Source organism: Portunus trituberculatus, chromosome 49, assembly GCF_017591435.1.
Source record: "Portunus trituberculatus isolate SZX2019 chromosome 49, ASM1759143v1, whole genome shotgun sequence".
Classification (NCBI taxonomy): domain Eukaryota; kingdom Metazoa; phylum Arthropoda; class Malacostraca; order Decapoda; family Portunidae; genus Portunus; species Portunus trituberculatus.
This window is the reverse complement of record NC_059303.1, coordinates 8,297,860-8,325,359: the sequence shown is the minus strand read 5'-3', so window position 1 is coordinate 8,325,359 and position 27,500 is coordinate 8,297,860. Positions and strand designations below refer to the sequence as shown.

The 27,500-nt window shown below is 44.0% G+C and overlaps 2 protein-coding genes and 2 long non-coding RNA genes across 10 annotated transcripts in view; 2 read left to right on the top strand and 2 right to left on the bottom strand.

The window, feature by feature from the left end:
- LOC123499421 overlaps positions 1 to 661 on the top strand; it is a 1,715-nt gene extending 1,054 nt beyond the window's left edge. The window contains exon 2 of the long non-coding RNA XR_006672978.1: positions 1 to 661. This exon is cut by the window's left edge and continues 129 nt beyond it. This is a non-coding gene — a long non-coding RNA (uncharacterized LOC123499421).
- Positions 1 to 11,796, bottom strand: part of LOC123499417 — a 26,988-nt gene extending 15,192 nt beyond the window's left edge. The window contains exon 1 of one of the 2 annotated variants that reach the window (XM_045247413.1): positions 11,643 to 11,796. The gene's annotated coding sequence lies outside the window, so the exon portion shown is untranslated. The remainder of the gene's footprint in view (positions 1 to 11,642) is intronic. The other variant, XM_045247414.1, reaches the window with a different exon arrangement.
- Positions 3,511 to 5,142, top strand: LOC123499422. The gene is made up of 2 exons (XR_006672979.1): positions 3,511 to 3,981; positions 4,357 to 5,142. It is a non-coding gene; the product is annotated as an uncharacterized LOC123499422 (long non-coding RNA).
- A 3,420-nt stretch (positions 11,797 to 15,216) lies between the features above and the next one.
- Positions 15,217 to 27,500, bottom strand: part of LOC123499410 (hornerin-like) — a 55,127-nt gene continuing 42,843 nt past the window's right edge. For 4 of the 6 annotated variants that reach the window (XM_045247374.1, XM_045247372.1, XM_045247373.1 and 1 more), the window contains 7 exons: positions 26,452 to 26,659; positions 26,012 to 26,158; positions 21,926 to 22,310; positions 21,359 to 21,460; positions 19,162 to 20,895; positions 17,016 to 17,216; positions 15,217 to 16,782 (listed from right to left, as the gene is read on the bottom strand). In XM_045247374.1, the coding sequence (XP_045103309.1) occupies positions 16,557 to 16,782; positions 17,016 to 17,216; positions 19,162 to 20,895; positions 21,359 to 21,460; positions 21,926 to 22,310; positions 26,012 to 26,158; positions 26,452 to 26,659 (3,003 nt within the window). In that variant the 3' untranslated portion in view covers positions 15,217 to 16,556. Of the gene's footprint in view, positions 16,783 to 17,015; positions 17,217 to 17,476; positions 18,635 to 19,161; positions 20,896 to 21,358; positions 21,461 to 21,925; positions 22,311 to 26,011; positions 26,159 to 26,451; positions 26,660 to 27,500 lie in introns of all 6 variants that reach the window. The other 2 variants (XM_045247376.1, XM_045247377.1) reach the window with 1 other exon arrangement.

Sequence of the window (27,500 nt, the reverse complement as noted above, 5' to 3'; positions counted from 1 at the left end):
TCACCGACGCATGGCGAGGAATCCTGGCCACACCCCCGCTGCGAGGCGGTCCGCAGTGTCTCCACAGAGCTGTGTAGCCACCAACACCAGGCAACCACCCAAACACACCACCACCGTCACCACAGCCCCGTCAACACGCAGCCCATCACCACTACGACAACCACCACCTCTGTATATGGCCACGCCATGGAACAATACGGTGGTGACAGCGACTGCGTGGTGACGGAGGATACAAGGAAAACTCTCTCTCTCTCTCTCTCTCTCTCTCTCTCTCTCTCTCTCTCTCTCTCAGCAGGGATGGAGGCGCAGGAATTCCTGACGGAAAAAGGAAACTCTGACCAAAGACTTTACCATTAAGCAATCCATCCTAACCACTACGTACGTACACCACGCCCATCATTAACAATCATAAACTCTCTATTATCTTTGAAATGTCTTAAATTTCATTACGTTTCTGTATCTCAATTCTGTGACGAAAATCACTGAATGTTTCATATTGTGTGGTTTTACACACGTACATCCAACATGACTTGTTCTTGTTAGGAAACCATTATTGATATGTAGCAATAACTCTGCACATTTTGTAACCCTGCAGTCAGTGTGTTGAATGGTGACCATGTATTGGTTTTGCACTGAACACAAATAAAACTATTTGTTACTATTTTCCTTCTTTCAATTATTGTATCCCTGATGTATGGTATTTACATTTTTATTTCTCGTTCTGAAGTGATGGAAATGGCAATTATTTCAATAGGCCTCAATGAGATGAATAAGCCTGAATAAGATCATGCTGCTCCACACCAACGTACACACAAGGACGAACTCTTGAGCCTTTTTGCATAAAGATAAGACAAGTCCACACGATGTAGTGTCGGTCTTGCTCAGTCATACCCGGACCATAGCCTGAGGGAGTGGTCGTTCGGTTGCAAGCAGTGTCTGGTGATTTCACCCGACTAACACAATAGTGACTTTGCCCTCATCTTAGCAGCCACAAGCAGTAAGCCAGTCAACAGGGACACTGCCCGCTTGTACTCACTGGCACAACGCCATTATCTGTACGAGGATTACCCTGACTCTCCCTTGACTTTCCCTTGACCCCCCTGACACTCACACCACAAGGGTCAAGGACTAAGTTATCCCATTGACCGCCTCCATTCCTCTGGTCATCCTAATCTGCCTGGTCTTCAAATGTTTTCTCTCTCCTTTATATCTCTTCTTGGTCTCAAAACCTCAGATGGAGAAAGGGAATTATGATGCTAAGAAAAGGAGTTATGGAGGTAGTGTTGTTATTGCTGTCATCATTATGTGTGTGTGTGTGTGTGTGTGTGTGTGTGTGTGTGTGTGTGTGTACTGAATGGGTGATTACTTTTAGGTCATAGTTAACCGTCACATGAACGTCACGAAAGGATGATTGGGGTGTGGGGGAGGGTGTCAAGCATGGTGACATATATCGCTATCAGTGCCTGTAAATATTAGCAAAGTTTAACCTAAATCTACTGTTACTGTCGTCTTCATTGTACGCATATGACACCAAAGACTGACTTGATATTGTACGATACATCTTCTGCCACATGGTCTCTTAAATAACTAGCTGTTTTTTCCTTCCTTTGCTTTCCTTTGTGTCCGTTTGTATCATCATCATCATCATCATCATCATCATCATCATCATCATCACTATCATCATCATCACCTCCTACAATTCCACATAAAGATATTTCCTAATTTACACTCATTTCTATCACCTTCCCATCTATTCCAGGCCATTCAACTAAATCTCCTTAGTTTACACGTCACTCGGCTCTCCCTGTAGTCTGTCTGCACTGCCGCGTTTTAGCATCACTAGGACACGAGAGGTGGTGGGGGTGATCCAGGCATGGGAGGGAGAGTGGGCAGGGAAGAAAAGGGAGGGAGTAAGTAGTCTTAGAGTAGAGAGATGCCTCTAGCTTCATACACACACACACACACACACACACACACACACACACACACACACACACACACACACACACACACACACACACACACACACACATTTATTCACCCATCATGCAATCATCTCGTAAACAAAGGTAACATTAATCCCTTCAGTACGGGGACATGTTTTTACCTTGATATTTGTGTACGATCAGATCATTTAATTTACATTAGGAAAGGTCTATGGAGGTCTGAAGATTAATGCCCAGTCTTCGTATGTATCTATCAGTTATATAGTGTATTAACACTATATAACTGATAGTATCAATACTTTTTAAACTCTTATATTTCCTTTTTTTATACTTTCGAAAGCACAAGACAAATTCTCTGTAAGAGCAATAAAGTTTTATTATTATTATTATTATTATTATTATTCACTATTTTCATCCTCCACATAAGTTTCTGAAGCTGTATAACATCACCAGATAGTAAGCAGAATGAATAAGGAAACGCGTCATGGTACTGAAGGGGTTAAAACAATATTTTCCTAACACTACGCACTAGAGACCAAATTATCTGACCTTTATGACACGCATGTAAGTACATCTCGCTCCGTTTGAAGTGGGTGGGGCGGTCACAAAAAGGCGGGACAGGCAAAAAGAAGCGCCAGCTGATATTTCACAATGTTTACGTTAGAAATGCCTCGTAGAAAGCTGGACTGTCTCGGCTATGAATGGTACTCGGCTCACATTACATACGGTGCTAAATTTGTGGGTAAGTATACTGGAAAGGCACTAAATTTCTCGGTAACACTGCCCTCCCATCAGATCAATCTGGAAATTATTAGAATACCTCGAAATTTGAAGTAAATGTGTGTGTGTGTGTGTGTGTGTGTGTGTGTGTGTGTGTGTGTGTGTGTGTGTGTGTGTGTGTGTGTGTGTGTGTGTGTGTTATGGTAATCTACCATTACTACTACTACTTCTACTGGCTATACTACTACTACTGCTTCTGCCACTACTGCTGTTGCTGCTGCTGATGATCATAATGATGATTTGCTGCTACTACTATTGCTCTCTCTACTACTGTTCTTGCGGCCATCTTTGCTGCTACTACTGCTGCTACAACAACAACAAAAATTACTACTACTACTACTACTACTACTACTACTACTACTACTACTACTACTACTACTACTACTACTACTACTGTTACTACTACTACTACTATACTACTACTACTACTACTACTACTACTACTACTAATAATAATAATAATAATAATAATAATAATAATAATAATAATAGTAATAATAATAATAACAATAATAATAATAATAATAATAATAATAATAATAATAATAATAATAATAATAATAATAATAATAATAATAATAATAATAATAATGAGAATAGTAATGATAATGATAGTAATTATAATTTATAATAATAATAACAATAATTATAATAATAATAATAATAATAATAATTTTAGTAATAATAATAATAATAATAATAATAATAATAATAATAATAATAATAATAATAATAATAATAATAATAATAATAATAATAATAATAATAATAATAATGACAAAATTATCACATTTTCCTTCTTCTGTCACCAATGTAACTGAACTGTAAACTATAACAATACGTGTATTAGTTTCTTTAAGGAATGACTCACAATTTACAGGAACGAAAACTTGTCGCGTCTCGTCCTATCCAGAAAGTTGTTTGGTGGTGCAACGCAGAGAGCACGCCCACCTATCGACAGGCTGGCTAGTCATTGCACCACCTTTTGAAAATAGGTCTACCACTGCTTTATTTCGAAGCACAACACGTCATACTGCACACTCACTGTTTCAGTATTAATGGACACAAAGTGAGAACAAAGATTAGCAAGAAAATGACGTCATTCATCCTATCACTTGCCCCAGTGTTGTGTTTCGGTGTCTGGCAATGACCAGCAGTGACGCACCACGCTGTATAAAGATAACCTCAGCCTCGCTCAGAGTCAGTGGCACTCAGGCAGCAGAAGAGAAAGAGACATGGGGCGTCTTCTCCTCTGGTAAGGAAGAGTTTTCTTGAGTGTGGAATGTGAAGTGTTGAGTGTTTGAACAGCTGAACTGAATCTGTCCTCTGTGAGAATCCAAGAGTGATGAACTCTACGCGCTATTGGTTCCATGACAGCTTGAGGCTGATGTTGTAGTGCAAGTTTAGATGTAATTCTCGCTATCTTTGGTAGTCACTTAAAACAAGTAATTGCCTTTAGTTTAAGTATATTCAGTTATCTCCTCTCAATGCCTAGTACTTCTCGATAAGGAACGTACAACATTAGCACGCCAGTGTCTGTCCTATTCTAAGTGGCGGCCAACCGGATAAGGTGTGCGTGCTGGTGAACAAGTAAACGATATTGGTTATCAGTGCCTTCCTCTCCACACAGCTGGGTGTCGCGGGCAGCCATGGTGGCGGAACAGGACACGGGCGGACTTACTTTGTCCTGCCCCCGATGACTGAGATTCGTCCACTCACCGGGGGCAGGACCATTTTTCTTGCCCCGGACTGACTCTTCTCACCGACGCATGGCGAGGAATCCTGGCCACACCCCCGCTGCGAGGCGGTCTGCAGTGTCTCTACAGAGCTGTGTAGCCACCAACACCAGGCAACCACCCAAACACACCACCACCGTCACCACAGCCCCGTCAACACGCAGCCCATCACCACTACGACAACCACCACCTCTGTATATGGCCACGCCATGGAACAATACGGTGGTGACAGCGACTGCGTAGTGACGGAGGATACAAGGAAAACTCTCTCTCTCTCTCTCTCTCTCTCTCTCTCTCTCTCTCTCTCTCAGCAGGGATGGAGGCGCAGGAATTCCTGACGGAAAAAGGAAACTCTGACCAAAGACTTTACCATTAAGCAATCCATCCTAACCACTACGTACGTACACCACGCCCATCATTAACAATCATAAACTCTCTATTATCTTTGAAATGTCTTAAATTTCATTACGTTTCTGTATCTCAATTCTGTGACGAAAATCACTGAATGTTTCATATTGTGTGGTTTTACACACGTACATCCAACATGACTTGTTCTTGTTAGGAAACCATTATTGATATGTAGCAATAACTCTGCACATTTTGTAACCCTGCAGTCAGTGTGTTGAATGGTGACCATGTATTGGTTTTGCACTGAACACAAATAAAGCCATTTGTTACTATTTTCCTTCTTTCAATTGTATCCCTGATGTATGGTACTATTGAAGAGAGAGAGAGAGAGAGAGAGAGAGAGAGATTAAAAAAGGATTAAATAATCCTCAAATTAAGTCATCACAAGGGAGCCCCCCTCCAATGAAATAATTTGTCCTGCTGCTAGGCAAGAAAGGCCATATAGCTGCTAGATGTCATTAGTGGGGTTCGAATCGATGCCCGCAATCTACCACCATCGTGGCAGAATGCGGAGCCTTAATCCGCGTGACCACTGAGGACGAGAGAGAGAGAGAGAGAGAGAGAGAGAGAGTGGGGTGGAAGGGCAACCCGGTAGGAAAAAAGTAAAGAAGTAAATGAGGAAGAGCAGTAACTGGAACGAAGTGGAAGGATGTAAAACAAAAGACGGACGCAGTGAAGAATAGGAAGTGTATCCAGGAAGACCCAGGCCATGAAGAAGGAGGATGAGGAAGAGGAAGAAGAGGAGGAGGAGGAGTGGTGAAGTTGTTTGGTTGGTCACGGGGCTTTGTGGTGAGTGTGGTGACCCCGGGAAGGTGACCTGCGGAGATGACCTAGAGCGGTGAAGGTCACTTACGCCGTTATTACGAAAACCTTGCCTCGTGCGTCATTCCGGCTGAGAGAGAGAGAGAGAGAGAGAGAGAGAGAGAGAGAGAGAGAGAGAGAGAAAGCCTTGTTATCACTGACCATTCGGACTTCCTTTTTCTCTTTCTTCCTTCCTTCCTTATTTTCTTTTTTCCATTCATTTGTCAATCTACGACGCAATATTATGACCTTGCTGTTGAGGCGCATTAAATCATTACTCTTCTCTTCCATTACCTCCTCACGACGAGAGAGAGAGAGAGAGAGAGAGAGAGAGAGAGAGAGAGAGAGAGAGATTAGATTTAATTGATTAATCTATTTGGCCATTTTCCTTACATTAATATAATATATTATACATAGAAAATGACTTAAAACAAGATTCAACAAGCCGAAGTTTCAGAGAGAGAGAGAGAGAGAGAGAGAGAGAGAGAGAGAGAGAGAGAGATTCATTACTCCTCACTTCTCACCCAGACCGTGGCAGTCCATTTACAGCACCCACCCACACACCCATACCAGTCTAGCTTACCTACATGTGGTCTGGAATCGCTCTATATCGCGCGTCTCACATTCCCGACACGCAACGAGGCAAGCCCGTATGTATTTACCTCCACACAAGCATCCGCGTTCCTTGACTTTCACTTCACCTTCTAGTCCAAGAATTTAGCACTTTTTTTTGCCCACTAATGGCGGCCTGTGGTGGCGGGTCGCAGCCTCGTCGCACACCCTCGTGACCGTGGTGAGGGAATAGTCACCGGATTCCACGCTCATCGTAAAGTGGTGATTGTGGTTGTGGTGGTGGTGGTGGTGCAATGCGTCAAGGAACTTCCCCTCAATGTTCTATTCCCACAGTAAGACAATGTGACGTCCTGCCTGATCTTTCCTTACTTCAATGAGGATCCCAGTCTACGCTGCATTGATAACTCCTGTGGGACTTGGTGCACGATGATGTTACTACTACTATTAGCCTACTACTACTACTGCTACTTCTACTACCACTACTACTACTACAGGTGAATAATTGTTGGTAGATAAGTAGATAGATAGATAGACAGACAGATAGTGAATGAAAGATAGGTATAGGTAGATAAATAGTACTTTGTAGTAATAGACAACAACAACAACAACAACAACAAAAATCAAATAGATAGGTAAATAAATAAATAAGTAAATCAACCAGTAAATAACCAATGGAATGAGTGGGGAGAAGAGGGAGAGTGTATAGGGAAGGGCAACGTTCGCAGGGTTGCCAACCTCCTCACCGCTACCTCATAAATGTTTACTCAACTTGTCAGCGGCAGTTAGACTTATACAAGCCTTCCCAGCACCCTAGACTACCACCACCACCACCACAACCAACACGAGCCCACCTGCCTGCCACGTCTCGGTGACTCAGACAAACACCGCCACCGCCTCTGCCATCGATAAACACTACCATTATTAAATCACCATCACGTACGCTTCAATACAAATGTTATCAGTGTATCTGGCCCCCATTTTTCACGTCTCTTGGAAATCGATGCAGATAACGAAGAAAAAAAAAGTAAAAGTAGTACAGGGAATATAGAGAAAGAGGAAGAAGCATTCAATACAAATATATACAGATGTTATCAGTTTATCTATCCTCCATTATTTTACGCTTCTTGGAAATCAATGCAGATAAGGGAGAGAAAAAATTAAAGGTCGCACAGGTGAAATAGAAGAGGAGGAGGAGGAGGAGGAGGAATTCAATACAAAGACAAATTTCGATATAAATGTTAACAGTGTATCTATCCTCCATTTTGTACACCTCTTGGAAATCAATGGAGATTACGGAGAGAAAATAAAGGAAAGGAGTACAGGGAAAAAGAGGAAGAGGAGGAGAAGGAAGAGGGAGAAATGTTATTGTTCTGACACTGTAACCCAAGCAACACACTAATTGGCTAGCACTGTATTGGAGAGAAAAAAAGGAGAGGAAGACAGTACAGGGAAAAAAGAGAAAGAGGAAGAAGAGGAAGAGGGAGAAATGTTATTGTTCTGACACTATAACCCAAACAACGCACTCACTGGCTAGCACTGTATTAGAAAGAAAAAAAAAAAAAAGGAAAGGAAGACAGCACAGGGAAAATAGAGGAAGAGGAAGAAGAGGAAGAGGGAGAAATGTTATTGTTCTGACACTGTAACCCAAACAACGCACTCACTGGCTAGCACTGCGTTCTATTCACGTCACAATGGGATCATACGAGCAGCAGAGATCCTTGTTATAATAAAAAGACCGCACATTCCCTAAAGAAACTTGCCGGATTGGAAAATTGTATACCACAGATTGTTCTTTGTGGATCGAGGGAAGAGAAAAGATGTAATTTGTAATCTCATCATTGAATTTGTCCGTGAGGGTTATACTGACACACCGCCATTGTTTGAGACGGTGCTTCTTTGCGTGAGTTCAGTGAGTCTCAGTGATTCTGCCCTGAACCTTCGAAACTAGATCAATTTTTGCTATTATTAGTTTATCATTTGACAAGTCCATCATTGCATTACCTGCTTATCTGATGCGTGCGTGACTGTTTCTGTATCTGTTGGTGAGTGGCGATTTTAATATTTTTTTCATTTGTTCTTTATGTATACTTCCCATAAAAGTATAGATGGAATGGTTAATTCATTGAGTTTAGCATGATTTTGGTACAGATTTCACGTCTCAGTAAAACAATATTGATCAAACTTTAGATGGAATACTTAATTTATTGAGTTCAACATGATTTTAGTGCTGATTTGGCGCATCTGTAAAAAAAGAATCTATAAAACTTTAGATAGAATACATAATTTATTGAAGTCAACATGATTTTAGTACAGATATGGCGCATCTATAAAAGAAAAAAAATAAATAAATAGAATAAATAAGAATCCCTTGTCCAAACTATCTTATCTAAATCTTAATACCCATTTTACCATTTAACCCCTTGAGTACCGCGACACGTTTCCATATTCACTCTGCTTACTATATGGTGATTCTTTACGGCTTCAGAAACTCATGTGGGGGATTAAGATAGTGAAGACTGTGGCCATTAATCTTCTCATCTCCATAGATCCTTTCTAATGTCAATAAAGTGGTCTAATCGTAGACAAAATCATGGTAAAAAATGCCTCCATAGACCCTTTTTGATGCCAATAAAATGGTCTAATCGTACACAAAAATCATGATAAAAATGCGCCTCAGTATTGAAGGGGTTAATAAATAGAATATGACATTTTTTTCTTTGCAATTTATTCATGTATTGTGCCACTTTTACTGTCACCAACGCAGTCACATCCGCAACTCCGTAAAACACCACACAAACGCAGATAACACGCAGCGCCACAGATAACATGAGGTTGATAATAAAACACAACTTAACAGAATTTCCTGCCATCCGTGTCCTCAGTGTCCATCACCCGCAACACCACAACACCACAGGACACACCACTAACACCACACCCCTAGCCAGCACCGCCATTAATACTGCCACACGCACACCACAACACCACCATAACACCACACAGTGACCAAAACACCACATTGTCACGATTCACCGTAGAGCACCACATCGCCACTACACTCGCCACATTCCGACACTGTAACCACCACATCACCACTATTACCACCACCATACCACTACCGCATCACGCCACCACTGCACCCATTGGAATACACAACACCATAAGCACTGCATCACAATACCAGTGCACCACATTTCACACCACACCACACCACACCACCATAAAAAAAAGTGCGCCACAACACCACATCCTTACCACAACACGCACATTCAAAACCGGAAGCAGGATCTGAGAAGAGCAGTCTGAACGGTTACCAGTGACCACCCGCACTTCCCTTCCTTCCTCCTTCCTTTCCTTCCTTCCTTCCTTCCTTCCTTTCTCCTTCCTTTTGCCTTTCTTTCCCTCTTCCCTTCCGTTCCTTCCACACAATGTCATATTATTTCGCTTTTTATAAGGGCCTTAGTTAATTAGAGAGAGAGAGAGAGAGAGAGAGAGAGAGAGAGAGAGAGAGAGAGATAGACAGAAAAACAGACAAACACACTGATAGACAAAAATAATGTGTGTGTGTGTGTGTGTGTGTGTGTGTGTGTGTGTGTGTGTGTGTGTGTGTGTGTGTGTGTGTGTGTGTGTGTGTGTGTGTGTGTGTGTGTGTGTGTGTGTGTGTGTGTGTGTGTGTGTGTGTGTGTGTGTGTGTGTGTGTGTGTGTGTGTGTGTGTGTGTGTGTGTGTGTGTGTGTGTGTGTGTGTGTGTGTGTGTGTGTGTGTGTGTGTGTGTGTGTGTGTGTGTGTGTGTGTGTGTGTGTGTGTGTGTGTGTGTGTGTGTGTGTGTGTGTGTGTGTGTGTGTGTGTGTGTGTGTGTGTGTGTGTGTGTTATCATTGAATTCTTCCCATGACAACTTTTCCAGCAGACACAACGTTTTCTCTCACATTTCCTCCCGGCGTGTCTCCGTGAATTCCTGCGCACATTCCTGAGGTGTCACGCTCACGTACTGGAGCAGAGTGACCGTCACGCCGCCTTGTCACTGTCTGGGAGGAGCAGTTGCATCTTCTGTCTGTCTGTCGCATCACGCACACACAAACATAAGAATAGAAGTAAATAAGGAAAGCTAACTGTCTGGTCACTTTTCTATTATTATTGTTTTGTTCTCTTTTTTTTCATATTTTATTATCTATTTGTGTGGTTCTTCCCTCCTTTCTGTTTTAGTTTTCTGTAACGCCTCTCCACCCCTCTCCCCTTCTTATCTATTTTCCATGTATCTTTCTTTTGATAAGCTGAAACTGAAACTGAAATTGCAAGAAGCCGTCATACCTACATGTGGTAGTCTCTTTATTAAACGTGCTGTCTGTTTTACTTATTTCCACCTGTCACCTTCACCAATAAACTTGTCCAGTGCTCTTTGAAAGCTCCCTAAATCATCATGTTTATCAGTCCTTTTATAAAACGTCCTATCTATTCTACTTATTTGCATCTATCACCTTCGTGCATAAAGCTGTCCAGTCTTCTCTTAAAGCTCTCTAGTTCATCGTATCCATCACAGAAATAATCGATATATTTACTTAATTTCCATTGATCACAAAATTACTAAAATTTAAAATAACTTCCATAAATTTCAGTCTGGAAGTTTATTTCTCGCGTCCCTTCAAGTCATCATTACTCATCGTAGCTTTGTTTCAGTTTACTTCAGACACGAGTGTAACGAATGAATCCTTTGTTCTAGTTTTAAAACTTGTCTGAAAATTATTAGCTAGGCACAAAAAATTTACGATTATTCTACTTTTATTGTGCGATACTTGTTCAGCGAGTAATTAGTTTAATGTTACGCACAACTACACAAATACAGCACTTCATCACCCGCAGGAAGAAGGTAGAAGGCCCAATTGAGGAAAAGATCTGCAGGATTTACTTACTTCTATCATCAGATGTTAGTGGATCAATTAGCTAATTAGTCTAAAGTTAGATAGATATCATAACAACGCCTCATCTCCCCTGTGAATGGTGGTAGAGGCGCCACGCTACGCTCAGGCACTTTCAGCAATCAGTTCACCTCAACCACGTCATTCATGTTAACGACCAGTCAACTTAGCGCCACACATCACTGACAAAGTCATCACTCATCGACTCATCACAGTCACGGGGCTACCCACACTCAACAACTCCAAGATTCCTTCAACTCAATTGCCTATATCGTACGAGCTAAAAAGAACACTGCTTCAATACTTCCTCAAATGTTACTGTAGACTGATGGATACTCACTTTTCAAGACTGAGATTCCATAACTTATTTAACGATTAATAATCAAAACGAAGCTTACAACTGAATCACTGCATCACCTGCGCGGACGTTCCCAGACCCTGCCAGCCACTCCGTTACTACTCAGTGCTCACTCTCAAACACTACTTACCGAACAAAGCGTCTGGTCCTGCCTTGCACTCCTCACTCTGCCTCGGCTTCCCGGTAACACAGCCTTCCGGGCGTCCCCAGCCGCTGCTTATATGTGCGGCCAACACGAGGTGCCGAATGGGTTATTTCTTTTTTTCCTCCTCGGGTTTTCATTCTACTTCCTGGTGATTCACACGAGCACCACCGACTTGTGAATGGAGAGTTTTAAATTTTGTTACTATTTCCACATCTATGTTTATTAAGAAAAGTAGAAAAGATTGGATGTGTCTGAGAGTAAAAGAAAAAATATTTGAACTCGTCATGTCCAAACTTTACTAAAAAATGCATTCCCTCATCACCACTTGTAACTGTTCCCAAGATTACTCCCGTGTTTTCCCTAGAACCATAACAAAGGATCGCATTGGAGCATTGGAGCTTAACAAACATATCCAGGTTATTTTGGTGTCTTGATTTGCATACGGTGCCTTCTTTCACCACCTCACCACCATGCCTACGAGAAGAACCGTAAGCTAGTTAACCCTATTATATGACCATTAAAAAAAGGTGGGTCTATCCGTTTACAATGTAATTTACACCTTCCGGACACTGACAAGATGACTAGAACACACAGGTATCATCATCACCACCGCCGCCATCACCACCATAAAAAAACATAACAAAGACGGCAACAAGAATGATAATAAGGTCCATTACCAGTGTTACCAAGAAGATGACGGAGAAGACGAAGAAAAGAAGAAGAAGAAGAAGAAGAAGAAGACGAAGAAGACGAAGAAGAAGAAGAAGAAGAAGAAGAAGAAGAAGAAGAAGAAGAAGAAGAAGCAAAAGAAGAAGAAAAAGACGAAGAAGAAGACGAAGAAGAAGACGAAGACGAGGAAGAAGAAGAAGAAGAAGAAGAAGAAGAAGAAAAAAAAAAAAAGACAATCACAACAACAACAAACAAGGAACAAAACACCCACACCACCACCAGCGCCGCCGCCGTCGTGAAGTGAGCCTCGAGGGAGAGACGTGATGCCCCGTTTCCCTCGGCTTCCCGCACACTGACGGGAGGAAGTTAATACGGGGAAGAATTGTCACCGTTAGCTGCTTCCTGTGAGTTGCAGCAGCAGCAGCAGTGGCGCCAGCGGAGGTCCAGCCCGACTCGACTCAGGGGTTTTCTTGATTAGTTTACATTGATGCCACGAGACTCACACGCGGGAACACAAAGGAATGCAAAGGAAGGAGGAGTAGTGTGGGGCTGTTTCAGAGATTAATATATGAAGTGAAGTGATGAAGAACGTTGGCTGGTTGGTTCTTTCTCTCTCTCTCTCTCTCTCTCTCTCTCACACACACACACACACACACACACACACACACATACACACACACACATAAATGCGCGCGGGAACACAAAGGAATGCAAAGAAAGAACGAGTAGTGTAGGATTTTCCAGACATAAATAAGTGAAATGAAGTGATGAAAAAGATTGGTTGGCTCTCTCTCTCTCTCTCTCTCTCTCTCTCTCTCTCTCTCTCTCTCTCTCTCTCTCTCTCTCTCTCTCATCTTCCTTAAAAAAAAACAAAAGAAAATACAAAAAAAAAAAAAAACATAACCAGGGTCGCTTCTTCTTCACGCGCGTCCGCTTACCGGAAGTCACGGCGATGGAAAGGAAAGAAAAGACAAATAGATGAATAAAACAGTTAAGTCCGTGTGTGTGTGTGTGTGTGTGTGTGTGTGTGTGTGTGTCCATTCATGTTCGGTTCTTTTTTCTGTTCAGTTTCCATAGCGGACTGGCAGCGTACGTGTCTCCTGCGTACTCTGCCGTGTAGGATGTGCACACACTAACCTACATGTGTGTGTGTGTGTGTGTGTGTGTGTGTGTGTGTGTGTGTGTGTGTGTGTGTGTGTGTGTGTGTGTGTGTGTGTGTGTGTGTGTGTGTGTGTGTGTGTGTGTGTGTGTGTCAAAGCTCAAATATTCATCTTATGGTGTAACTGAGAGAGAGAGAGAGAGAGAGAGAGAGAGAGAGAGAGAGAGAGAGAGAGAGAGAGAGAGAGAGTAGGGGGATATAATTACATGAACGGACTGTAATATAAGATAAACAAGAAAAAATAATCACCATAGCGGGAAGAAGGAGTGCATGAACAATTAAGAGGACACAAAAAACATTAATTAGGAAAGAGGAGAAGAGGTGACATTTAAAGTTACACCAAAATTAAGCCTTCCTCTAAGAACACAAGAGAATAGATGTTTGGAATGGACGGAAAGAGATGAGAGAAGTAAAGAAAGTAGTTACAATATATATCAACCATAGGAAAACTGAACACAGAGATAGTGACAGAACCTTCAGTGTGTACAATTCAGTCCCTGTGTACTGTAATAAAGCAAAGGTAACTGTCACATACACACACGAAAAAAACAAGAGAAATAAATGGTGTTAATATTCATACACTACTACAGGAGGTACTAGTCCCTGTATGCTGTAATTAAGCAAAGGTAACTGTCACGTAAACTGTCACGTACATACACGAAAAAGAAGAGAAATAAATGGTCTTAATATTCATACACTGCTGGAAGAGATACTAGTCCCTGTATACTGTAATTAAGCAAAGGTAAACGGCAGATACACACTCGAAAATAGAAGGGAAATAAATAACAAGTCTTAATATACATACGCTGGCAGAGGAGATGCACATACCAAACACAGAGTTGGGATAAATTATTATATTTAAATTAGCAAAGAAAGGCCACTTGGTATTGCTAAGCTTCAAGTACAGTACGGAAGAGCTTCATCAGACTTGTTCATGGTCCAGAACCCCGCGGAGGAAAGTACGTTGATGGTGATGATGATGGTGATGATGGTGGTGATGGTGATGATGGTGGTGATAGTGATGGTGGTGATGGCGATGATGGTGGTGGTGATGGTGGCGATGATGGTGGTGGTGGTGGTGATGATGGTGATGGTGGTGATGATGATAACAAAAAGTAACAATAGCAACAAAAATAATGATAATGATATAGGTAATTAATAATCATAAGATGAAAATTAATGATAATAAAAATACACTATTTATTACCACTACCACTACTACCACTGCTACTGCTACTACTATAACTAACAATGATGCACATGAACTACCAATACCACAACTACAGCGACGACATCAGCCATAACAATCATGATAATGGAAAACAAGAACCAGTAGTAGTAGTAGTAGTAGTAGTAGTAGTAGTAGTAGTAGTAGTAGTAGTAGTAGTAGTAGTAGTAGTACAATAAAAATAAAATAAATAATAATAATAATAATAATAATAATAATAATAATAATAATAATAATAATAATAATAATAATAATAATAATAACAAATAGTTCTCATTTAATATTTCATAATAAAAGATGGATAGAGGTAGGAAAGGAATGCTTGGACTGATCTTGTGTGTGTGTGTGTGTGTGTGTGTGTGTGTGTGTGTGTGTGTGTGTGTGTGTGTGTGTGTGTGTGTGTGTGTGTGTGTGTTTAGTAATAGTAACAGAAGTAAAAATATTAGTAGTAGTAGTAGTAGTAGTAGTAGTAGTAGTAGTAGTAGTAGTAGTAGTAGTAGTAGTAGTAGTAGTAGTGGTGGTGGTGGTGGTGGTGGTGGTGGCAGCAAGTGACGTAAGGAGAGGGGCAGCAGCTCAAGAACCCTTCAGCCCTGTAGCTTCACCCTGCGCTGCGTATTACATCATAAGCTAAAAAAGAAAGAAAACAACATACATACAGTACAAAATGCCAACCACACAGTCTATGTGATGATGATGATGTTGATGATGAGAGTGAAGGTCAAAGAGGAGAGGATGGTGAGAAAATCAATGCTGTCAGTTATTTATGTAAGTGACTAAGACATTGATGATGGTGTGATGATGATGGTGATGGTGAACACAGTAATGATGTCAGCGTTCCGAGATTCATTCACAACCACGAGGGGAATGTGGCGGGAAGGCGGCGAGGCGAGGTGAGGCGATGGTCTGTGAGTGATGGACGAGACCCAGGCGAGGTGGTGGTGTTGTTCTCATTTCCTACACTCGTACTGACTCTTGCTACACTTCCCGAGATGGTAATGCGCCTCTACAGTGTCCCCGCCGCCCTTCTTGCCCCGCCAGGGTGGAAGGCGCTGTGGCTCAGTGCGCGGGCAGCACGAGGCCTTGTCATACCGCAGCGAGACTATTCAATTCCGCTCAATATTTCCTAGATAATATTTCCCTTAATGGTATTCTTAGCATTATTTCTTTAGTTTCTCAGGTTAACCTACACACACACAATAGCACCTACGTCAAACACAGACTTCGGTCAGCTGACTTAGAATGGGAAATAAACATGAAGGCAGTTCTATTTTTTTTTTTTTTAATATACTTTGTTATTTGTTTTATTATAACAAAGTTTAATTCTTTTAATCTTCCTATTATAAAAAAAGATAAATCCGTGGTGAATAACTGTGTTCACCAGGGAGCATCTTGTGGGGAGGAGGAGAAGGAGGCGTGCCTTCATGTTATGAGTGGTGGGCGCCGGGCGGCCCAGCAGGGCCACCACGGACCACTGCTTCTGCGGGTTGGTTAGCTGCACGGAGCGGTTAGCTGCGATGATTCCCACACGAGGGAAGACTTTGAGATGTCAGTCTTTTATTTCCACATTAAACTCTCGTTAGTGCTTTACCGTATTTTGGATTATCAAATAATATTTCCTAAAAAGATTATCTTAGTTTTGAAGTATTTTGAAGTGAATACTTGCAAGAAAAATATTTATGGAGTTGTATGTTTAAAGAGAACCATTCTAACACAACCTAGATATCAAAGGTCATTCCCAGAACACAAAGAAATGACAAGATGAAGATCACCAAACACCGTGGCGTCACTCCACAGCCCCATGGACTGCTACGGGTCAGCGGCGCGGCGCTCATGTCCAGCCACGTCAGGACTCCACGCTCGGTCTGCGGGAGCCGCACTGGCAGCAGAATTTGGCCAGCAGCACCGGGTACTTGTGGCCACACTCGTGACAGAACCTGGGCAGCCGCATAGAGGCGCTGCTTATCTCACCCTTCGTGGTGGAGGGCGAGGCAGAGGGCGAGGAGAGTGGCGGCAGCGAGGAGTCTGAGGACGACCCGCTAGACGCCCGGTGCTGAGAGTCGTCTTGCCCACTGAAGAAAAAAAAAAATGTATCAGTGGAATGTGATGACGTTTGTGTATCTTAAAAAGAGAAAGACTGGCCAACACGATGATTAATATCACAACAGGTACAGCATATCGGTGGGAAGAGTGACAGTGTATTACATCTTGGTACTGTACTAGCGCTGCAATACCTCAAGGCTACAGTAATTTTGCTTTCTCCTCCCTCTACTGAATTCATCATGGTAACCATTACAAGACTCACTTGTCAGAGTTCTTCTTGCCGCCGTCCAGGTCATTCATGTGAGACGTCTGAGAGTCCAGAGCCAAGCCGCTGCTGCCATATCTACCATTGGTGTGTGATGTCTTGCCGCTCAGCAGCCTGCTCAGACTGGCCCTGGCCGATTTGATATTGGAGGACTCGGTTCCGAAGCTGGGCTCGGTGCTGTGGGCCGTATCGCCCCATCTGTGGGTCGTGTTTACATCTGAGTTAGCGAATGACATTAAATCACAACTCAGGTACATTAGTGTGACTTCGACAAAATGTGATGTTGTTATCAGGAAGTTAAACATGTAATTGGAGTGTCATCAAGATACATTCAAGGTCTGTGTATGCAGTAAGGTGTGGATGTCTTAGAGTGAAGCTTGAAAACTATGTGAAAGATATTCCTAATTACTTTCCTTGAGATGAGGCAGTGTGTAGACTCACCTGGAACTTTTACCTACCTGCTACTGTTCTTGCTATCTGCTGGGGTGGAGGTGGGGTTTTCTGACGAGTCGGAGGGCCAAGCGGTACCACTCCCGACCCTCTGAGGTGATTCACTTAGAGCTCCGCGCACGAGAGACGCGGCGGTTGGTGTGTCCCGTGACGGGGACGACCAGCAACGGGACGAGGCGTCGCGGCGCGCGGGGAGCGGACTGAGACTCTCTCGGAAGGCTGAGGACGAGCGCTGTGCGTCCTTCCCTTCGTGCTTCTCGCGACTCGGAGACGACCATCGCTCACTACTTCGTGCATCTGATGACCAACTACTTTTGTCTGGCGTCAAAGAGGACCGATTCTCATTCTCCCTGGCAGGAGACGCTGCCCTGCCATCTTCATCCTTATTGGCTCGTGTTGGAGACGACCATCTGTTGCTGCCCAGCCTCGCTGAAGGCCACTTCTCACTATCGCGCAAGAGGGACGACCATGACTCTTTGTATCGCGTCGGGGAATGTGAGTCGCTGTCTCGCACACGGGACGAATCAACAGTGTCTCGCCCCGGGGACGACAACCTGTCACTGTCTCGCCCCGGGGAAGACCATCTGTCACTATCTCGCGTTGGGGACGACCACCTGTCGTCTCGTGAAGGCGAGGACCATCTATAGTTGTCCTTGCTGGAGTGGTTCCTCTCAGGAGTGTCCCCGATATCTCTCATAGGACTGGCTCGAGACGACCACGACGACCTGTGCAAGGTGGGTGACATTGAACCGATAGAGAGGCTGCTTCTCGCCTTAGGCTTCGATTTCTGCCACCTTTCGTCCGCGGCCCGGCGGGGGGAGGAGTCCAGCCTTCCCGACACCATGTCCAGGTTGGTGAGGCTGCTGCACATGGTGGGCCGTCCCCTCAGGTAGTCAATCTCTGGTGATTTCTCTCTAGAAACGAACCCGCTCTTCACTGAACCGCAAAGACTTAACTCGAAGTCAGGCGAGTCCCTCCCAGTGCCGCCCAGCCTCATCGTATCCGACATAGACCCTCCTAACCCATGCCCCAACCCCAGCCCAGGCCCCGAAGCGCCCACGCCAGACCCCTTCTTCGCCAAGGATGGGGAAGAGGAGTTTCCCAGCAGCGCCTGCATCTGAAGCTCCGCCGCCGAGAAGGGATCATAGGGAGAAGTGTCCCCAAGTCTGCATGGAGAGGATAACCCTGTCAAAAGGGGGCCGGCCAGCACCAAGGCGGGAAGGAGGGGATGAAGGGAAAGGATGGGAAGGAGGAGAAGGAGAAGCAAGGCCCGTGTGTGTGGCAGGAAGTACACAGGTGCAGGCGAGGAGCATTAAGGATGAGGGATGAGTGTTTGTTTGAGAGTCATCATGCAAACACCCACAACAGAAGCGGCACAGCTGAATCAGGCTGAAGCTGAGGCCAGCATGCTTCCACGCTTGTAATGGTTAGTGGGCAGGAAACAGTCCGCTATGCTATGGGGAATTATTTATATGATTAAAAATAAGTAATTAATCATAACAATAAAAAAGCATAACAAAATGTATAGCAAGATGCTGAAAATGTTAAGAACCACGTCTAGAAATTAATGATTCAAGATGCAGTAAACATGAGATCTGAACTGAAGTAGAGAAAGAGAAATAAACACATACACATACACACATACACACATACCGAGCAACACTAGTACACACGCAGGTCACAGGAGCATTACCTTTTTTGATTGTTGAGTTTTGGAGAGTTCGGTCTTTTGTTCATTCTCTTAGCCTTCCCATACTCCTTTATCCTCTTATCACTTCCCGAACCGATGAGTGACTTGAACATGGCATAGTCCCTCCTCGATATGACCACCCCCGCGTCGCTCTCGTCAAGGCACGAAGGCTGCGCAGTCACCCCTACACGACGTTCGTTTTCTCTCTTGGGACTTCTGGAGCGAGACATGTGTAGCCGCTTTTCAGGGTACACTACGCTGTTTGAGTGTGGCACGCAATTACTGTGGGCACTACCTGTATAGCTCTTGGGATCATAAACTTTCCTGCCACTGGTCCTCACGGTATCCACATTCCTGCCTTCAATACACTTTTCTTCACTACGATTGTCCATGTTCCTGTCAGGCTTTCGAAGTGTTTCTCTCTGGCTTACTTCTCTAGGGCGACTGTTTTTCCTTTTGTCAGGGAATCTTGCTTCATTCTCACCTGTCCTCTCACTAGATGTCATTCTTCTCCTGTCTAAGTGTCTCCCTTCCACGCTACATGTTCTCTCTTTGGACACTGCTCTTTTCTCTGCGGCCCCTCCCTCCATACCGCCCGAAGTCCTTTCGTTTGAAGTCGCTCTCCTCCTGTCACCATATCCATCCTCCATACCTCTTCCTGTCCTTTCGTTTGACGGCAACCTCTTTCTATCAGGATGCCTAGTTTCTCCATCATATCTTTCGTTAGACAGCGTTCTCCTCCTCCTCCCTGACGAGTCTCTCTCCAAATTACTCCCTTGTCTCTCGTTAGACGGCAACCTTCTCCTCCCATCATGTGCCATCGCGTCACCCACCTCTTCTCTCTTACGTCTCAAGAGTTCCCTGACGCTCTCCCTGTTGGCGCTCTTCACGTTGTGGGGCCGGCCAGCTGCTGCCGTCGGTGCTTGTGTCTTATGGATCGACTCGAAGTCACTCGCATTCCTAGGGAGTGGCTGGAGTTCGCGTTTCCGATAAGACCTGTCTCCGTCCACCCACGAGTCATTGTGGTTGTTGTCTGCATGTCTCTCCGTCCGGTAGGCTCGCCGTGCATTATACCACGAGGAGGAGTATTCAGCGTCCTGAGTGTTCTTTATCCTGTACTCGCCGTCCTCCCAGTGCTCGTCCTCGAAGTGCACTGATCGAGGTCTTCCTAAGTAACTCGCTTCAGCACCTTCGTCGTCGCCGCTCACCGAAGTGGACGACTTGAGAAAGTTTTCCTCCGTGGGAATATCGAGACACTCCTCGGGCTCCTCGTCCTCGTCCTCGCTGTACTGGAGTTCCTTGAGGACTTCGTTGTCGCTGTCCGGGTCAAGGACATTCCCGCCGATGCCTGAGTCCATCATGTAGCTTGAAGTGACAAGATCCACCCCGGAGTCATTGGTCACCACAGAGGTTGTCGTGTCGTCACTGTTTGAACTAATTTTCCTCTCCAAATATTCATCACTTTCCTCAGTACTCTCCCACTTACACTTGTTCTTTAAGTTTTCCTCCATCACTCGGGCACTGACAATCTTTTCCTGGGCCCACTTTGACTCCCCCTCCACCTCTACCTCATGTCTCTCCTCTTCCCCTTCCTCCGCCTCCTGCTCCTCTTCTTCCTCCGCCTCCTCCACCGTGACTTCGAGTTCCAATAACGTCCTTCCGTGATTTTCTTCGCCGTCTATCATTATTGTTTTAGTCATTTTCTTCTTCAGGTTTACTTTATCTTTCTCCACTTTACTGTATTTTTTCCAGATAAAAAAAAACACAGGAAAACCCGGACAGAGAGAGAAAGAGAGGCAAGGAAAGGGAAAGGAATAAGAAAGGTTAGTCCCGAGTGCTGTTAAGGATCTGTTGAGTGGAGCAGTGCATTAAGGCCATCAAGGGTCATATTTACAACTTAACACATGGAGACAGGAAATGTTATTTTGTTAGTTTCTTCAGGCTCCATTAAAGTTACAAGTTGAAAGTTAAAAGTTAGAGTTAGTGCGTGCGCATTTGGTTTATAAACATCACAAAAGTCATCATATTGAGAAAGACATGTCATGAAAATACCTTCAATAAAGTAACCACAATACAACAATCAACATATGATCTAATTATAGCACCATTTTTTCATTAAACCTACATTAAGATATATTCATTAAGATATTCAAGTATTCCTTCACAGACAAAACAAGGAGACATTCAGCGTGTGACTTACTTGGAAAAGCTTTCCTGGCGTGATATGGAGCAGCTGGGCGTTGTGTCCCCGGCCTCGTCTCCCTCTGGCTCTCCTCTCTTGGGACTCGACCCGAAGCACACGCTAGACACACACAGTGCACATTAGCAAGGAAAGAGAAAGTCCCCCAGATGGTCTGGTGCTTGCCTACGTGCACCAATTCCTGTAGCCACTCTTCCAAAATATGTATAAACAAATTGAACTCACAAAATTGTTATAGTAAAATCAATGCATCGGCTTGTCGTGAAAAATGTGTGAGAACAACAACATAAGAATATTGTTAGGAATGCTGCAAGTAGCCATCCCATCAGACCAACACGTGGTGGTGCCTGTATAACACTTATCTATATCCATTTATTCTCCTTATCTTTACTATTGTTTGATTCCCTTAGAGCTCCCTGGTGGATGTCCTAACAAGATAACACTGAGTCTGCTGCCTGCACACAGGCGGCAGCACGTCAGCACTACAAGACGCCGCACATTGGCATGCAGGTGTGATGGCAGTGCCAAACTCGAGACATTACATGATGAATAGGAGGCGAGGCTAACCTGGCCATCATGTCCGAGGCGAGGTCCCTGCGGCGGGCCATGGGGGCGTTGGAGGAGGTGCGGCGGAGGGAGGTGCGCGTTGATCTCTGCCGCAACACAGGGGAACTCAGCGCAGAGAAAGAGTTCCTCCCAGGCTGGTTTCTCGACAGTCCATAGCTTGATTGTCCATAGCCTGACGACTGTCCGTAGCCTGATGACTGTCCGTAGCCTGAGGACTGACCATACCCCGAGGACTGACCATACCCCGATGACTGGCCATATCCTGATGACTGGCCATATCCTGATGACTGGCCATATCCTGACGACTGGCCATATCCCGAGGAATGGCCGTGCTTTGACTGGCCATACCCAGAGGAGTGGCCATAACCGATGCTGCCTCCCGTCACTGTCCCAAAAAGATCACCCACAAGCTTGTCAGTCACACACACACACACACACACACACACACACACACACACACACACATAAATGAGACACACGCTTCGAATTCCCTCTAAAGTAAATTCCAATAACCAATAAAACATGCACGCCAGGACAAACTGATTCACACCGGGAACACATTTTACCAAGAAATTATAAGCATATCGCATGAGAATATTCCTGTGACGTAATGTGCATTGATCATTAAAGATAAAAAAAACACCTTTGACAACTACAATTTCCTCATGATATATTACACTACAATACTCTGAGCAAGGAGACGAAAAACAGTGAGTGATGTAGTTAAAGCACGTGTCTTAGCGCTTACGTAATGCATGAGTGTACAAACCTTCGTCCTCCTCAATGTGGTCAGCTTGTAAGGAAAAGAAAAGGTTGCAGTATCAGACAAGGTGTTCAGTGATAGTCCCACAAATAACACACTATGGCATTATGTGCGTATCGTCATGTTAACCTCTCCAGTACTAGGACACATTTTTACCTTGAAATTTGTGTACGATTAGACCCTTTTATTGACATTAGGAAAATCTATGGAAGTCAGAAGATTAATAGCCACAGTCTTCACGATTTTAATCCCACACATGAGTTTCTGAAGCTGTATAAAATCCCCTAATAGTAAGCAGAATGAATATGGAAACGTGTCATGGTACTGAAGGAGTTAAGGTAAGGTTAGGTTAGGTTAGTCGATCGTTGCACTACACACCACACAACATCAGTGAAAATCCTCCCCTTCATTAATTTCAGCTCTTGGAAACATATACCATTAGAGCTTAACATGAAGCAACTCTGGTATCTATGAGGCAAAAAGACATTCCAGCATAGCCCACAGTGATGGCTATCGACAATACGGTTAGAATGTAGCTCACCCTGCATAGCCCATCACTCCCTGCCGCTGACGTCATTCTGGAGGCACACTACAACACGATAGTCACCCCGCTTTATATTTACCATTAGCAGCTGAAGGTCACTACAAATCTACCTCTATCAATAATATGAACTGTTTGTATGTTTCTATGCACGTTTTTTTTTTTTTTTTTTTGTGTGTGTTTTTTTTTCCTCTTCGGCTGATTCAATTAACCTGCGTGGGGACTGGAAATTAAGTGGTCCTTTTTTACTTTGCCCTTAGACAGTTTCCCTTCTTATAAAAAAAAAATTACCCGTTTCCTTAGAGTTACTTATTTAATCAATTTCCTATGCATCTACACTAGCGCCTGTCTAAATAACAATACAGTATTCTTCTCTAATTGAATTCCTTGCCATAACATTTCCATGGGGACGATATATACAATGTACAGGCGCAGCGCTCTCTTCTAGTGGTTTCTTGTTAATATATGTTCATCCTTGGAATTTTTATGACTGGAGGAGGAGGAGGAGGAGGAGGAGGAGGAGGAGGAGGAGGAGGAGGAGGAGGAGGAGGAGGAGGAGGAGGAGGAGGAGGAGGAGGAGGAGGAGAAGGAGAAGGGGAAGGGAAGGGAAGAAGGAAAGGGAAGGGAAGGGAAGGGAAGGGAAGAAGGAAAAGGAGAAGGAGAAGGAGAAGGAGAAGAAGAAGGGGAGGGGAAGGAGAAGGGGAAGGAGAAGGGGAAGGGGAAGGAAAAGGAAAAAGAGAAGGAGAAGGAGAAAAATAACAAGAACAAGAAGAAAACGAAGAAGACGAAGAAGAAGAAAAAAGGAAATAGATGAATACATAAAGAAAGAAAGAAAGAAAGAAGAGAACAAAAAGAAAAAGAAAAACAAAATAGATAGAAAAAACACCACTACCACCATCACCACACACACACACACAAAAAAAAAAAAAAAAAAAAAAAAACTCAGGTATATAAGGCAGGTGACGTGAGGAACAGAGAATACATCTGCCACTATAGTATGCAGCGGTGTCCCTAACCCAGCGTGAGGCACAGGCATTGGGAAACCAGAGAGCCGGCCGTCATTACAACACTATCAAAGGAAAGAGGAATGAACTGGAGTGAAGATGAGGAAGAGAGAAAAAAAAAAGAAAAAAGTGAAGGAAGACGGAGATGAAATGGATGATCAGTAACTTGTATAGATGAATAAATGAATAGGAGAGATATGAATTTCGTCACCTGATGAAAAGAGTGAACAAGAGGGGAAGCTGAGAAAAAAATGAGGTGAAGGTAAGAGGAGATATAATTGATTGGCCAATAACTAAGAGAGGTGTGAATAGGAAGAAAAAAGAAAAAAAAAGGTGTAGAAAGATCGAGATAAATAGATACCCAGTAATTTGCATAGATTAATATAACAAGAATTAAGAGAGGAGTGAATGAAGAAGAAAAAAAAGGAGATGTAGAAAATTAGAGAAGTAAAAATCTAGTTAATGATTTGCATAGATAAATAGAACAAGAATTAAGAGAAGAGTGATTGAAGAAAAAGAAGAAATAAAGGAGGTGTAGAAAGGTAGAGAAGTAAAAAGCTAGTTAATGATTTGCATAGATAAATAGAACAAGAATTAAGAGAGGAGTGAATGGATAGGAAAAAAAAAGAAGAAAAAAAAAAGTGAGGAGCAGGAAAGTAAAGAGGCAAAGGGGTGGCTAATAGTTTACATAGATAAATAAAACATGAATTAAGAGAGAAGATAGGAAGAAAAAGAAGAAAAAAAGTGAAGTGCAAGAGAGTCGAGAGGCAAAGAGGTAACTCATAACTTGCATCATCACAACATGAATTAAGAGAGAAGATAGGAAGAAAAAGAAGAAGAAAATGAGGTGCAGGAAAGTCGAGAAAAACAGAACATGAATTAAAAAAGAAGATGGGAAGAAAAGAAGAATAGTGAGGCACAGGAGTCGAGAGGCAAAGAGGTAACTATCAACTTGCATAGATAAACAGAACAAGAATTGAGAGAGAAGATACGAAGAAAAAGAAGAAAAATAATAAGATGCAGGAGAGTCGAGAAAAACACAGAACATGAATTAAGAACGAAGATGGGAAGAAAAGAAGAAAAATGAGGCGCAGGAGAGTCGAGAGGCAAAGAGGTAACTAATAACTTGCATAGATAAACAGATGAAGAATGAAGATACGACATTCTCCTCCCTCAAACAACTTTTCCTGACCTTCGCTGGAGACAGTAAACAGACTTGACCTTCAACACGCGTCTCGTGCAATGCAACAGTAAAGTAAGTGTGCGCCGATATTCAATTCCGGGGATGCACGTACGGAGCTGCTTTACTGCCCGAACATTCCTCCTCGTCCTGAATTAGTGTCCAGTTGCGTCCAGTGCTAGCAGGAAGCCTTTACTCATTCACCTGGTGCGCCATTCACCGCCCCGAGCCGTCCACCCAGACCCAAACTGGATCCAAATATTTCCTCCCGTCTCTCTCTCTCTCTCTCTCTCTCTCTCTCTCTCTCTCTCTCTCTGAACATTCAACATCCCCCCATCCAATTCTCGTTAGACACCTCTGAGTCACTCTAGTCCCTGGTATCCCTAAGGACGAAGCCACAACATTCACACCCATGAGAAGAAACAGGTGCTCATCGGTGCACACACACACACACACACACACACACACACACACACACACACACACACACACACACACACACACACACACACACACACACACACACACACACACACACCAGTCAGCCATTCACAAACTTAAGGTCAGAGTTGATGTCAAAGATCAAAGAGACACTCACAGGACTTGAGCATGTTGGAGAAATGTCTACCGGCAGCGCGACCCAGAGACATGGTGGTGCCCACGGAGGAGGCGACAGAGGGGCGCCGCGAGGAGGAGGTGGAGGACGGGGCGGGAGGGTGGTGCGGGGGAGGACTGACGTGGCGACCTGTTGTGAAGGTGAGAGGGAGTGGAGAGAGAGACAGAGAGGGAGTGGAGAGGACAAAAAAGATAAATATAAAAAAAAGTAAGCATAAATTTTCACATTGCGTTACACTATCATAATAAACACGGACGATACTCAATTAACCCAGCAGACAAGTGACGGTAATGCTGTATAAGGAGGGGAGCAGGACCGGGGTGGGTGTGGGGGTGTTGGGTGTTGGGGTGATGGGGAGAGGGATGAGGAAGCACGCTGACGGGAGCTGTGTCAGGACAGTTCAAGGTCACATCTCCACTGACCTGTAGGAAGCGGCGGGCTGGTGTGGCGGCTGATGGACCTGGTGGGGCTGTGATGGCGGCCCTGCAGGGGAGGACTAAGTTCTCTCAGGGCATAGGGCTGCGGCACGGGCAGGGGCGTGTGGCCGGTGCTGGGTGGCGGGATGGAGGAGATGACGTCACTCTTCTTGGGCGCTCGCCACCCATTCTGACCAGGCTTGGGCGGCACGTACTGCAAGGCAAGACACGCTTACTACTCCACGCCTGCCTCTGCATCTCAGCAAACCTTTCTCCCTCTACATCCGCACTCTTAATGAGGAACCAGCGCCTTACTCTCACTCCCTGGCCGCGGCTATCAATAGATCGGCATACGTCCCGCAACCCACGACACGCTTACTATCAGACGCCTGCCTCCGCATCCTACATCCGCCATTAATATACCAGTACCTCTCCTCTACAGCCGCACCTTAATGAAGAGCTACTCCCTCCGGCTGGCGTGGCAGGTGCCGGTATTGTTATCCAGCGTTCATTTCTCCACGGTTGTGTTCAGGATTTGACAAGGAACCAATATTGTTTACACCTATACCTTTATCTCTCTACTCTCCATATCTCCTCTCTCTCCTTATCTCCTACGAATACCCCAACTCCCTGCCTCCTCTGTAAATCCCCTCCTCTCTCCCTGGTAACCAACGCAGGAAGGAGGATGAGTGTGGCTCTCGTAGTGAGGCCCCGGGGACTAGCCAGGCAATGCTGATGCGAGGAGGCACGGCAAGGCAAAGCGAGGCGAGGCAAGGCAAGGCAAAGCACGGTGGGGAAGCTTGGGACCCACCTGGCTTGGCAGTGACGAGAGGCAGGTTCCAAACACCTCAATAACATACGTAGACTAACGCATATAGATAATTAGATGAATAAATAGGTAAAGAAAAGGATATTCAGACACAGAAAGGTTAAGTAAGTGATAAATGAACACGCACGCTGAGATATACAAAGATTATGAAACGAAAGTGATAAACAGAGAGAAAGATAGAAGTAAATATAAAAGGATAAGTTGAAATTGATACGTAGATGTGTGT